The sequence below is a fragment of the Lolium perenne genome, chromosome 5, assembly GCF_019359855.2.
Source record: "Lolium perenne isolate Kyuss_39 chromosome 5, Kyuss_2.0, whole genome shotgun sequence".
Classification (NCBI taxonomy): Eukaryota; Viridiplantae; Streptophyta; class Magnoliopsida; order Poales; family Poaceae; genus Lolium; species Lolium perenne.
The window spans coordinates 234850335-234864880 of NC_067248.2; the positions used below are offsets into that span (position 1 = coordinate 234850335).

Below are 14546 nucleotides of genomic sequence, written 5' to 3' on the forward strand. Positions count from 1 at the left end.
GATCCTCCACATGCAAATTTTATTTCATATTTATTTTATTTTCCGAATCTCCACATGCATCATACATTCTGCTTGTCCTTGTGCAAGATGAAGCTATCGTATACTTGTCCGTCGCTGGACCGCCTGAACTCAAACTGGAGCGTCGTCTCATTGGATGCCGTCAGCTTACCGTAGCCATAGTCCATATCCCGGTACACGCTCCAAGGAGGGGCCACGGTGGTGAAGTTGGACATGTAGGCTCCAGCGCCCCCGACGACGACATGCACGGTGCCTTCTTTCACGCACTTCTCCTGGTGGACTGGGCACGTCCGTTCGTACTGGTGGTAGTGGCCGTAGAAGGCCATGTCCACCCGGTACCGCTGCCACAGCGGCTCGAGGCTCTGCCGCCCCATCGGCTCCCCGAACGCCCCGTTGAAGCTGTAGTAGAACCCAGAGGAGTAGCCGAGCACACGGTGCGCGGTGAAGATCAGCCATGGCTGCTTTGCCCGGTCCACGGTGGCGAAGCAGTGCTCTATGAATCTGTACTGCTCCGTGCCTTCCCGCCAGTCATGCTCGCTGTCCGCCACGCAGAACCGGAACATCCCGTAGTCTGCCATGTACCAGTAGTTCGCCCTGTTTTCCGTCGGAACGTAGTACATGGTAGCGGCCGGCACGCCGCACTCCCCACCGGAATCGGTGCCGTTGTAGAATGACCCGCTGTTGGGGAAATCTCGCTCGTGATTCCCACTGCCATCATCAGAGAAATAGAGTTGCGTCGTCAGAGAAACCTGGTTATTCAGCCGAGCGTAGACTAACTCTGAAATCGACCTTATATAGAACATGGTGGACTTATGTACGTACCTTGCGAGCATATAGGGGACCCGAGACGTGATCGGCTCGACCTGCTGCGTGAACTGATCCCACTGCGATAGGTACCCGTTGGCGTAGGAGATGTCCCCGATGTGGAACACGATGTCCGTGTAGTCGAGGTCCCTGATCACTGCGTCCGTGGTGTTGAGCGATGCGGGCTGGAAATTCTGATACTCATTGCTGCCATCCCTCTCGGCCTTCAAATGAAAACAACCGTGTTGATTCAGAATTACAATGGCGCATGATCATGTCTGTAAATTTATTTTCTAGTGCAAGGTGAGAGATAGTATTGGCCTATATATGTACCTTTCCCAAGTCACCGAAAATAACAACCCGCTGCAGCGACCTTTGTCCCGGATAAGGAGCTGCTGTGAAAGATTTAGGTTTGCCCCATATAACTTTTCCGTTATGAAGCGTGTGCCCAATTTTGTAGTGGTATCTACAAGAATAAACTGCAGTGTCACACCAGTAATGCTCACAATTAAGATATTTGGGACAGAGGACTAGAATACTCACACTTTGTCTGGCCATAGATTCTTTAGGAAAGCTGTATGTATGAAACCTGGATCCCTCCAGCCAACAGTACTAGCAGGTTCTCCTGCACAACCCAAAGTACATGGAGACACATCAGTATAGTAATCCAGTTCTGGTTTGCATCCTTATGAATGATTCTGTTTTTTTTTCAATGACGATTATGTAGTTTCTTCTACGCTGTTTTTACTATGCAGTGTATTCAGCTCAAGCGTATTTGCAAGAAAAAAAATGTGTCATAGCCTCATAGGCACCATACCACAGAGGCTTCCACGACCAAAGGTAGCTGTGTCCGCTGTTGTGCGCACAGGAGGGCTCCCTTCCATGCGCCATTCAACAATGGGAGATGCATCACTGCTGTCATAGCCACTTGTCCATGTGACAGTCATCTAGCATGACACGACAAAAACCCACCATTGGATGCGATCACTCACAGAGTAGATTACCTAACCAACAAATAATAACAAGTATGTGCCAGAAATCCACCTCATTCCATGTCTTTCCAAGCGCTAAACGGGGATAAACTGGAGCTTTCGGGTTTGCGAAAGCAATCTTGTTCGACACCGCGACGAGTGTTGGCTGCAAATGAATCGCATAAGACTGTATAACAAGATTGCCTAAACGTACACCACGGTGTTTCAGTAACTCACATTTGAGAATCCACCGGTGAACAATCCGAAGGAAAAATCCTGTCGCTGGTTGATCAACTGGAATTTTAGAGTCCCTTTCCCTGACTGGGCGTAGCCAGATGAGTAATTTGCAAGCTGATACTGAAACCAACATAAGAAGAATTTCAAGTGAGGATCATATTCGGACTCTAGATAATCTGAAGATCGCTCATTCTGTCCACTAACTAACCTTTATCGGCGCCGAGCATATGTCAGGACCTGGTATTTGGCCTGAGCTTTGAGAACCTGGGCATGTGGACGCACTGTTTGAAAGTGTAAGAAATAATCAGAGCAGGGATAATGTACAAATCACGGTTTACAGTCTCATATTAGAATCTGAACGTCCTGACGAAATGTACTAGTTCGTACTTGAATTCTGAAGGGGAGAATACTCCGATCCAATCGTCGTCGCTCGCATGTGGAACCGCAAAATCTACGGTTATCCAATGTGTATCTTCACCCTGTATCCGCAAAATATCTCGTATCACTTTTTTTTTATTTGTAATACAGCAAGCAAAATATCAAGAACCAAAAAAATAGGTTTCCAACGACTAACAAGTGTTCGGAGAAATTCATTCTTTGGTGAAAATATCATGTACTAATCAGGTGAATAAAACAATCTGAAGGAAGCGACAGTAGGGACTAATCATGCATTAGAAATATACTACTCCATTTTGGCTGACAGCAGACAGCGTGCGTGATCGTTGACTGACTACTAGATGGTCCGTCAAGCAAATTTGGCTAGGTGCAGCGAATATCCACGTAAAATATCCACATTTTTGGTTCCACCCGTGATCGACCACAGGACGCACGGTGAGAGCTTGGCGCCATCCTCAAATCCCAATCACTGACCCTAACCTTACGCTAGTGGGACTGAGAATGCACCGCGCACAAAGGGATGCCCTGGCCGAGGCGGGCGCCGTCGATGCCAATCATCGCCTGCTTTACAGAGATCAGCGATAACGCCATAACTGTTGGACGCCTACTCCGGCGGCGGTATGCACCGTCGCCGACGCCGCAGCAAGAAGCACGAGGAATACTTCTCCCATCGGCATGTGTAGTTTGTCTGTCTCGCGGAAAAGGTTTTGTAACAAGGTCGCGACTCGCGAGGACCTGGCGCGTGCTCTCTGTCGTAATGTCACGGCAGCGACGGCGGCTCAAGAGAAGTGGGACTTTCTACCGAAGGATTGAATGGAGGAAACGAGAGCGAGAGTTTTTACTAGACAGGTACGCTCCAGGCAGCGTGAACCTCAACGATAACGATTTCAACATGAAGCAAATTCTGCGGAATTTATCAGGGAATGGCAACCTCCAGAGGCTCCAACCAACCATGTCACACCAAGAGCAGGGCGGGCACTGAAGCGAAGGAAAAGGATACGTACCCGCGAGCCGAGGAGCTTCGGCGAGGCCCTCACCGCGGCGGACGCGTCCAGCGCGACGCGGGCGCGGTGGACGGCGATACGCGACAGCGGATGCACGCCGTGCCCGGCGACGCCGCACGCGGCGAAGGCGAGGGCGAGTGCCAGAAAGAGCAGGCCGCCCCCTCTCATGCCGCTGGCGTTCGTGTGAGAGCTCAGCTCCGGGTCGACCAAGCATTGGACAGCGGCTCGCTCTTTCTTATGAAGACGTTCTATAGCACTGGCAACGCACCCACAAGGCGACGGGACGGGAGTTTATTTCTACAAATGGGAGCCCCTGCAAATTTCCATAGCCGAAATTAAGGACATCTCCACCAGACCGATCGAAAACAGCGACCCAAACGGTTTATTTTTATCTTTTTATTTAGGTCAGCCCGCAGACAGCTTGGACCTGGCTATCTGGTTGCTAGGACAGTGCGTGCAGCTGCAGCGGCACGATTCATTCGGTATGCTGGCAATTTGGTCCGCTCACCAAAGACAACTAATTCGGAATGAAATTTAAAAAGCACACAAAAATTCGATTGAAATTTCTTTGAACGTAATTTACACATTTTAAAATAAAGTCTACACCCTAGTTTCGAGCGTCATCGTCTTCTTCGTTGTCGGAGACGAGGCCGACGAAGGGTGGGTGCGTCCACAGCTGATGCGCCCAAGCAGGGACCTCCGACGGCTACAGCAGGTAGTGCGGCTGCAGCGGTTGCGCATACTGTGGCGATGTGGCTGGCGACACGTACTGCGGAGGAGGTGGGACCATCTTAGTGTCCCGTGCTGCTTGTGGTGGTGCGTGCGGCGGCAATGGTGGTGGCGGTGGAAGGGAAGAAATGTGCTCCGCCATCATCACCGACAGCTTGACGACGTCGTCCAGCTCGGGCCATTTCGAGTCCTCGTCCACCCTTGACGCGGCTAAGGCGGCGGTTGTGGCCGCGTCCTTGTCATAGACGTCGGGAATGATGGCCTCCAGCTTGACAGTTGCTGGAGACGGCACGTCCTCTATCTCCTCGTCGTAGTCCACCTCGTCCTGGTTGTCGAGCGCGGCGTCGTCGGGCAGGAAATCATGCGTACCGTGGACCGTCTAGCGCACCTCGTGCTCCCAGGCAAGGAAGGCACAACAGAAGTTTTCGCGTAGGTGCGCGTCCTCGTACTGCTGCGCCAGCGGGAGCCGCTCAATTCGTCGGCACATATCCTGGTGTAGCGCCTGTCGGTCCCTAGGCGGAGGCGGAACATGGATCCTCCCCCTGTTCATATGCCACCCATGTGGCAGGGAGACGTCGCGGTGGCGGCAGGGTTTTCCATGTGCCCACCGCCGTTGCGCCTCCTGCACCGGCATGTACCGCCTGTTGCGGCCCGGTTGTTGCGGAGGAGGAAGCGCCACCACCGCCGTCGCTTGTGGACCGACGAAATGCGCCGGCTATGGGAGTGGAGGCAGCAGGCTGCCGCGCGTAGGGTTCCGCCGAGGCAAAGAATCCCGGCGGCCGGACGAAGACCCAACCTCGTGGTCCTTAGCGGTGTTCTTCATCCACTTCATCAGCCTCGTCTCTGGCGAGGCGAGATCTCGGAGGAGTGGCAATGGTCGCGGCCATGCGAGTGGGGGAGAAGAGGCGGGTGCAGCGGCGGTTTAAGTACCCCTTGCCATCAATATCGACGCATGCACGCGTAGCTTCCACCACCATCGGCATCAATGTCGGCACGGGAGTTGAGGCGGTGGGTGCAGTGGGCAGCGACATCTTTGATGACAAACGCTGCCGCCGGTCAGTCTTCTGATGTCGGGTCTCTTCCAAGCAGGCCTGCGGTACACGCGGCCGGACATGCATTATCCACGCAGCGTTCGCGCCCATGCATCGGTTCCCCAAATTTGATATAACAATGGGTTGAGATGGACGGATTGATATGTTTGAATCGCCCCATTGGAGCATGCGCAACCAATATGTTTGCCCGTGCGGATTGAATCAGACGCGGGAGAACAAGATTTTTTTAGCTAAAGGAGCATAGCCCTAGGGAAAAGTCCGGTTTGAACCCGGGTGCATGTGAACCCAGGTTGAAAATACATTTTTCAAATGTTAAAAAATTCTAAAATAAAATAACCGGGTACGTACGCATGTTCCACGTGTGCGTAGAAAGTTTTCGCGGAGAAACCACTTTTTTATTTCAGAATCTAAAAAAGACAAAATACGTCACATATATACTGCTATATAGCCCTGTAAAATTTCACTTTTTTGCCGAGACAAAATAAAAGGTTTTTTCGTCACGAAACTCATGTCCAGGGCACATATTTGAGATCATCTGGAAAATTATTTTGTGTTTCGATTTTTAAAACATGTTTTGACATCACAAACCGAACTTTTTTAAAAGTGGGTTCACATGCACCCATGTTCTATCTATGCAGTCTCCCTAGCCCCAGCCTCTACATTAATAGATGCAGACGGCTTGCTTTATTAAACCAAAGTGTCAAATCACTAATATTCCAATATTATTTATTACATTCATTGATCGGCTAAAGTGGATACATAAATCAATCAAAAGAAAATACAGCACACAGAAACACTAAGCATTTTGCCATTCTATAAAGATGCATCAGCCTGATGAAGATGGCCCCAATGCCAGAAGTAGCATAGCAGACGGCACCTCCCGTCAAGTGAGATGGCGGAAAGTACATCCAGCCAACTCACATATGGTGCTACGTCACCTTCAACCCACCGTCAGAAATTGCCACATGTTATGCATGTGTTGTGAAGCTTTAGGACGTGACCAATGCTTCAACGTTGGACTATATTTCTAGCTATCTACAAAATTTCGGATGGTTTAAGAGCATCTTCAGCCGTGTTTTCCCAAAACGACCTTCAAACGGCATCAGATCGAGCGTTTGGGGGATGCTTTTCTTCGTGCCGTGTTTGGGGAACGTTGTTTTTGTATGTACGATAAAGATTTCGAAAAATATAAACATTAAAATAACGTTTTATTTGTCCTTTTTTATTTTTATTTTAATAAAGAGAAGAAATTTGTATGTACGATCAAGACTTCGAAAAATATAAACTAATTTTCAAAGTATGCAACATAAACAAATTACTTATACAAACGGGAGTGGTGTTTTGGAACATGGGAGCATATACTCCCTACATTTTAAAATGCATCTTACACATATTTTAAATTTTTAAAAAATTGAAACAAAAAATTCGCATGTACATGTTCACGTGCTATGCGCTCACAAAGTCGTTTCATAAAAAATGAACTTATCATGTGACGTGTGTAAAAAAGACAAAATTCAGTGCTAAAAACAATGATTTTCACATGATAAGTTTTCTTTTTTTACATAGGCCACAAAAAAAATTATTTTTTCGTGAAACTTGACGCAAACACATATATTATGGAGATGTACATGTAGAATTTTTTGTCAAAAATTTTCCACACTTCGAAATATGTTTTGTTGGTAGAGGGAGCATACGCACCCAGGAGCCGAATTGAATTTCCGTATACAAACTTCAAAAAATATGAACTAATTTTTTAAACTATTTCTTCTTTGATAGCCCCGCCTCGTCGTCCTCCCGGAGGCGCTTCCTGCTCGTCACCTCTTTCGAAGAGCCGTTGTCGTTCGACGCATTGGAGGAACTTGTGTCCCCCTCCGACGAGTAGTTCTTGTTGTATTCGTCATCGTCGGTGCTCGCCGGATGCGCCTTCGCCTCCGCCTTCGCCTTCGCTCGGGCCCTTGCCACCTTCTTTGCCGCCGCCTCAGCCTCTTCCTCCTCCTCCTCCTCCTTCTCATGGCCGTCTCGGCCTCCCAGTATGTATCAATAGTGGGATTTGTTCATTCGCGTGACGGAAAGATACATAGGGCCCGCTCGGTGAGATTACATCCATAAAGCTATGAAGCGTAGAACTAGGTCATGGGGATGGAATCGAACAGAACGAGTTGAATAGCCTTGTCAGTAACGAGATCGAACTAGGTATGATGATACCGACAATCATATCTCGGACGAGTGCCGATATCGAAGGAACAAAGGGAATGGAACTCAACGTAATGGTTCACACAATGATCACATCTTTGTAGAATGCACAAGGATCGATCATTATTGTTATCGAGAACACTCTGGTGGTCATTGGTCGAGAGCCGTCTCGGTCATGTCTACATAGTTCTCGATCGTAGGGTAACACACTTAAGGGTTTAACGAAATTAAGATAGTTTTGTATCCATAGGAGATAGAGAGAGAACACCGAAAAGGGTTCGGAGTGCCCGAAGGATGTTCGGAGTGATTTGATAGGTGTCTCGTATATATGGAAATGTTGTAATATGTTTAAATATGTTAATTGGATGAATTAATACATTAAAATATAATTTTTAATTAAAAATGTTTTTTAACTAAAAAGGCCTCCTTACCTTAATTGGGCCCCATATGAAAAGGGGCCCATGACGGAGAGGTGGCTGGCCACCCCATGGGCCAAGGGGGCGGCTGGTGTAGGATAACGTTGCATAGAAAACAAAAAAATTTCCTACCGCGAACACGAAATCCAAGCCAAGATGCAATCTAGAAGACGGTAGCAACGAGGGGATTATCGAGTCTCACCCTTGAAGAGATTCCAAAGCCTACAAGATGAGGCTCTTGTTGCTGCGGTAGACGTTCACTTGCCGCTTGCAAAAGCGCGTAGAAGATCTTGATCACGATCGGTTCCGGCGCCACGAACGGGCAGCACCTCCGTACTCGGTCACACGTTCGGTTGTTGATGAAGACGACGTCCACCTCCCCGTTCCAGCGGGCAGCGGAAGTAGTAGCTCCTCTTGAATCCGACAGCACGACGGCGTGGTGTTGGTGGTGGTGGAGAAATCCAGCGGAGCTTCGCTAAGCGTGCGGGAAGTGGAGGAGCGGGGCGGCTAGGGTTTGGGAGGGGGTGGCCGGCCACTCAAGGGGGTCGGCCAGGCTGTGGTCTTGGGGTGGCCGGCCCCCTCCCCTTGGCCCCTCATTATATAGGTGGAAGCCCCAAGAGTTGGTCTCCAAGTTTTCGAATAAGACCCGAACCAAAAACCTTCCATATGGTGGGGAAACCTAGCCAAGCTAGGACTCCCACTAGAGGTGGGAGTTCCACCTCCCATATGGGGGGGTGGCCGGCCCCCTAAGGGGGAGTCCACTTGGGACTCCTCCCCCACTAGGGTTGGCCGGCCATGGAGGTGGAGTCCCATGTGGACTCCACCTTCCTTGGTGGTTTCTTCCGGACTTTTCTAGAACCTTCTAGAACCTTCCATAGAACCTTCCGCATCAATTTAATTCACATAAAATGACATCCTATATATGAATCTTATTCTCCGGACCATTCCGGAACTCCTCGTGATGTCCGGGACCTCATCCAGGACTCCGAACAAATATTCGAACTCCATTCCATATTCAAGTTCTACCATTTCAACATCCAACTTTAAGTGTGTCACCCTACGGTTCGCGAACTATGCGGACATGGTTGAGTACTCACTCCGACCAATAACCAATAGCGGGATCTGGAGATCCATAATGGCTCCCACATATTCAACGATGACTTTAGTGATCGAATGAACCATTCACATACGATACCAATTCCCTTTGTCACGCGATATTTTACTTGTCCGAGGTTTGATCATCGGTATCACTCTATACCTTGTTCAACCTCGTTTTCTGACAAGTACACTTTACTCGTACCGTGGTATGTGGTCTCTTATGAACTCATTCATATGCTTGCAAGACATTAGATGACATTCCACCGAGAGGGCCCAGAGTATATCTATCCGTCATCGGGATGGACAAATCCCACTGTTGATCATTATGCCTCAACTCATACTTTCCGGATACTTAATCCCACCTTTATAACCACCCATTTACGCAGTGGCGTTTGGTGTAATCAAAGTACCTTTTCGGTATAAGTGATTTACATGATCTCATGGTCATAAGGACTAGGTAACTATGTATCGAAAGCTTATAGCAAATAACTTAATGACGAGATCTTATGCTACGCTTAATTGGGTGTGTCCATTACATCATTCATACAATGATATAACCGTGTTATTAATAACATCCAATGTTCATGATTATGAAACTAATCATCCATTAATCAACAAGCTACTTAAGAGGCATACTAGGGACTCTTTGTTGTTTACATATCACACATGTATCAATGTTTCGGTTAATACAATTATAGCATGGTATATAAAAATTTATCATAAACATAAAGATATATAATAACCACTTTTATTATTGCCTCTTGGGCATATCTCCAACAGTCTCCCACTTGCACTAGAGTCAATAATCTAGATTACATTGTAATGTACCTAACACCCATGGCATTCTGGTGTTGGTCATGCTTTGCCCTAGGGAGAGCTTTAGTCAACGGATCTGCTACATTCAGATCAGTGTGTACTTTGCAAATCTTTACTTCTCCATCTTCGATGTACTCGCGAATCGAGTGGTAACGCAGCTTGATATGCTTCAGCCTCTTGTGTGACCTTGGCTCTTGTGCATTGGCGATGGCACCCATGTTATCACAGTAAATGATTAATGGGTCCAATGCACTAGGAACCACACCGAGCTCTACAATGAACCTCTTCATCCATACCGCTTCTGATGAAGCCTCTGAAGCTGCTTTGTACTCGATTACGTTGAAGACTTCGCCATCGTGCACTTGCTTTGAGCTTGCCCACTGCATCGCAGCACCATTCAATATAAACACGTACCTGCATCGTGACTTAGAGTCATCAGGATCAGTGTTCCAACTTGCATCGGTGTAACTTGTTACAACGAGCTCTTGGTCACCTCCATAACAAAGAAACATATCCTTAGTTCTTTTCAAGTACTTCAGGATATTCTTGACCGCTGTCCAGTGTTCCAATCCTGGATCACTTTGATATCTGCTAGTCAAACTAACAGCATGTGCTATATCCGGTCTAGTACATAGCATGGCATACATGATAGAGCCTACTGCCGAGGCATAGGGGATCTGACTCATCCTTTCTCTTTCTTCTGTGGTATGGGACCTTGAGTCTTACTCAAGACCTTGCCTGGTAACATAGGTAAGAATCCTTTCTTACTTTCGTCCATTCTAAACTTCTTTAGAATCTTGTCCAGGTATGTACTCTGTGATAGCTGATACGTCTCCGACGTATCGATAATTTCTTATGTTCCATGCCACATTATTGATGTTATCTACATGTTTTATGCACACTTTATGTCATATTCGTGCATTTTCTGGAACTAACCTATTAACAAGATGCCGAAGTGCCAGTTGCTGTTTTCTGTTGTTTTTGGTTTCAGAAATCCTAGTAACGAAATATTCTCGGAATTGGACGAAATCAACGCCCAGGGTCCTATTTTGCCACGAAGCTTCCAGAAGACCGAAGAGGAGACGAAGTGGGGCCACGAGGCGCCCAAACCCTAGGGAGGCGCGGCCTGCCCCTTGGCCGCGCCGACCTGTGGTGTGGGGCCCTCGTGTGGCCCCCTGACCTGCCCTTCCGCCTACTTAAAGCCTCCGTGAAGAAACCCCCAGAACAGAAGGCGACGATACGAGAAAACATACTGAGACGCCGCCGCCGCCAATCCCATCTCGGGGGATTCTGGAGATCACCTCCGGCACCCTGCCGGAGAGGGGATTCATCTCCCGGAGGACTCTACACCGCCATGGTCGCCTCCGGAGTGATGAGTGAGTAGTCTACCCCTGGACTATGGGTCCATAGCAGTAGCTAGATGGTTGTCTTCTCCCCATTGTGCTATCATTGTTGGATCTTGTGAGCTGCCTAACATGATCAAGATCATCTATCTGTAATTCTATGCGTTGCGTTTGTTAGGATCCGATGAATAGAGAATACTTGTTATGTTGATTATCAAAGTTATATCTACGTGTTGTTTATGATCTTGCATGCTTTCCGTTACTAGTAGATGCTCTGGCCAAGTAGATGCTTGTAACTCCAAGAGGGAATATTTATGCTCGATAGTGGGTTCATGCCTGCATTGACACTGGGACGATGTGACGAAAAGTTCTAAGGTTGTGTTGTGCTGTTGCCACTAGGGATAAAACATTGATGCTATGTCTAAGGATGTAGTTGTTGATTACATTACGCACCATACTTAATGCAATTGTCTGTTGCTTTGCAACTTAATACTGGAGGGGGTTCGGATGATAACCTGAAGGTGGACTTTTTAGGCATAGATGCAGTTGGATGGCGGTCTATGTACTTTGTCGTAATGCCCAATTAAATCTCACTATACTCATCATGATATGTATGTGCATGGTCATGCTCTCTTTATTTGTCAATTGCCCAACTGTAATTTGTTCACCCAACATGTTGTTCGTCTTATGGGAGAGACACCTCTAGTGAACTGTGGACCCCGGTCCAATTCTCTTTACTGAAATACAATCCCATCGCAATACTTGTTCTACTGTTTTCTGCAAACAATCATCTTCCACACAATACGGTTAATCCTTTGTTACAGCAAGCCGGTGAGATTGACAACCTCACTGTTTCGTTGGGGCAAAGTACTTTGGTTGTGTTGTGCAGGTTCCACGTTGGCGCCGGAATCCCTGGTGTTGCGCCGCACTACATCCCGCCGCCATCAACCTTCAACGTGCTTCTTGGCTCCTACTGGTTCGATAAACCTTGATTTCTTACTGAGGGAAAACCTGCTGCTATACGACATCATACCTTCCTCTTGGGGTTCCCAACGAACGTGTGAGTTACACGCCATCAAGCAGTTTTTCTGGCGCCGTTGCCGGGGAGATCAAGACATGCTGCAAGGGGAGTCTCCACTTCTCAATCTCTTTACTTTGTTTTTGTCTTGCTTTATTTTATTTACTACTTTGTTTGCTGCACTATATCAAAATACAAAAAAAATAGTTGCTAGTTTTACTTTATTTGCTATCTTGTTTGCTATATCAAAAACACAAAAAAAATTAGATTACTTGCATTTACTTTATCTAGTTTGCTTTATTTATTGTCTTGCACTCTATATTAAAAATACAAAAAAAAATTAGTCACTTTTGTTACCATGTCTAGCTCTGAACCTGTTATTTCTTCGCCCGAAGAATCAGTCTTCACTTTTAAACAAGGGGATGAGGAGAGTTTTAAGGATGCTTGGTCTAGAATTTTTACTTCTTATCGAAAAACTGAACCTCAAATGACTCTAAGTTTGCTCCTTAGTAATTTTTATTTTGGTCTTATGGTTCGTTATAGATATGCTTTGGATACTTTAGTGGGAGGAGATTTCCTTCATTGCAATGGGGATCAAGCTTTTAATGCCATAAGGAAGTTGGTTGCATCACATGATTCAGCTAATAACTTTGATTCAGCCCTCACTAGCATATATAGTAGATTAAACAATCTCGAGATAAGTACATCTCGCTTGGATGATAACTATTGCCACGTTCGTAATCGTCTTGAACAAGTTCTAGTGAATTCTAAACTCTCATTGTGGGATCCTGCTGTTAAAATTGTTATTGGTGATCGAACTCTCCATGCCTACTGTGATATTATGTATGAATTTTGCCTTATGCCTGAAAGTATTTATAAATCTTTGAAACTTTGGGGAGTTGATGAAGGAGGAGAAGAAATAACTCTCATAGATAACTCTACTATAATTCCTAAAGGAATAGCCGCAGGTGTGCATACAACCATTCTTGGAAGGACAATATCCATTGATTATCTTGTTATTGAAACAGGAAAACTCACACTCGGAAGATCCCTGCTGAAACTATTGGGAGCAGTCATTGATGTTGGAGAAGGCACTCTGAAATTCACCTCTATACCGGGGGGAAATCATATATTTCCTAAACCCAAGGGAAAGAAAAACAATAAGAAAGGTAAGGGTAAAGCCCAAGGTAAGGTTGACACTCCACCCCTTGATAATACTTGATACACACTTTCTGCGCCTAGCTGAAAGGCGTTAAAGAAAAGCGCTTATGGGAGACAACCCATGTTTTTACCTACAGTACTTTGTTTTTATTTTGTGTCTTGGAAGTTGTTTACTACTGTAGCAACCTCTCCTTATCTTAGTTTTGTGTTTTGTTGTGCCAAGTTAAGCCGTTGATAGAAAAGTAAGTACTAGATTTGGATTACTGCGCAGTTCCAGATTTCTTTGCTGTCACGAATCTGGACAAAATCCCTCTGTAGGTAACTCAGAAAATTATGCCAATTTACGTGAGTGATCCTCAGATATGTACGCAACTTTCATTCAATTTGAGCATTTTCATTTGAGCAAGTCTGGTGCCATTTTAAAATTCGTCAATACGAACTGTTCTGTTTTGACAGATTCTGCCTTTTATTTCGCATTGCCTCTTTTACTATGTTGGATGAATTTCTTTGATCCACTAATGTCCAGTAGCATTATGCAATGTCCAGAAGTGTTAAGAATGATTGTGTCACCTCTGAATATGTCAATTTATATTGTGCACTAACCTTCTAATGAGTTGTTTCGAGTTTGGTGTGGAGGAAGTTTTCAAGGATCAAGAGAGGAGTATGATGCAACATGATCAAGGAGAGTGAAAGCTCTAAGCTTGGGGATGCCCCGGTGGTTCACCCCTGCATATATTAAGAAGACTCAAGCGTCTAAGCTTGGGGATGCCCAAGGCATCCCCTTCTTCATCGACAACATTATCAGGTTCCTCCCCTGAAACTATATTTTTATTCCATCACATCTTATGTGCTTTTTCTTGGAGCGTCGGTTTGTTTTTGTTTTTATTTTGTTTGAATAAAATGGATCCTAGCATTCACTTTATGGGAGAGAGACACGCTCCGCTGTAGCATATGGACAAGTATGTCCTTGGTTTCTACTCATAGTATTCATGGCGAAGTTTCTCCTTCGTTAAATTGTTATATGGTTGGAATTGGAAAATGATACATGTAGTAATTGCTATAAATGTCTTGGGTAATGTGATACTTGGCAATTGTTGTGCTCATGATTAAGCTCTTGCATCATATGCTTTGCACCCATTAATGAAGAAATACATAGAGCATGCTAAAATTTGGTTTGCATATTTGGTTTCTCTAAGGTCTAGATAATTTCTAGTATTGAGTTTGAACAACAAGGAAGACGATGTAGATTCTTATAATGTTTTCAATATGTCTTTTATGTGAGTTTTGCTG

The 14546-nt window shown here is 46.0% G+C and overlaps 1 protein-coding gene across 1 annotated transcript; it reads right to left on the reverse strand.

Annotated features, from left to right (window-relative positions):
* Positions 1-3701, reverse strand: LOC127302295 (probable inactive purple acid phosphatase 1). The gene is made up of 10 exons (XM_051332704.2): positions 3431-3701; positions 2418-2509; positions 2239-2311; positions 2031-2150; positions 1867-1959; positions 1640-1769; positions 1366-1447; positions 1156-1288; positions 841-1046; positions 1-726 (listed from the first exon to the last, which is right to left on the reverse strand). The coding sequence occupies exons 1-10, from the start codon at positions 3596-3598 to the stop codon at positions 60-62; spliced, it is 1764 nt and encodes a 587-aa protein (XP_051188664.1). The 5' UTR covers positions 3599-3701; the 3' UTR covers positions 1-59.
* Positions 3702-14546: the final 10845 nt, after the last annotated feature.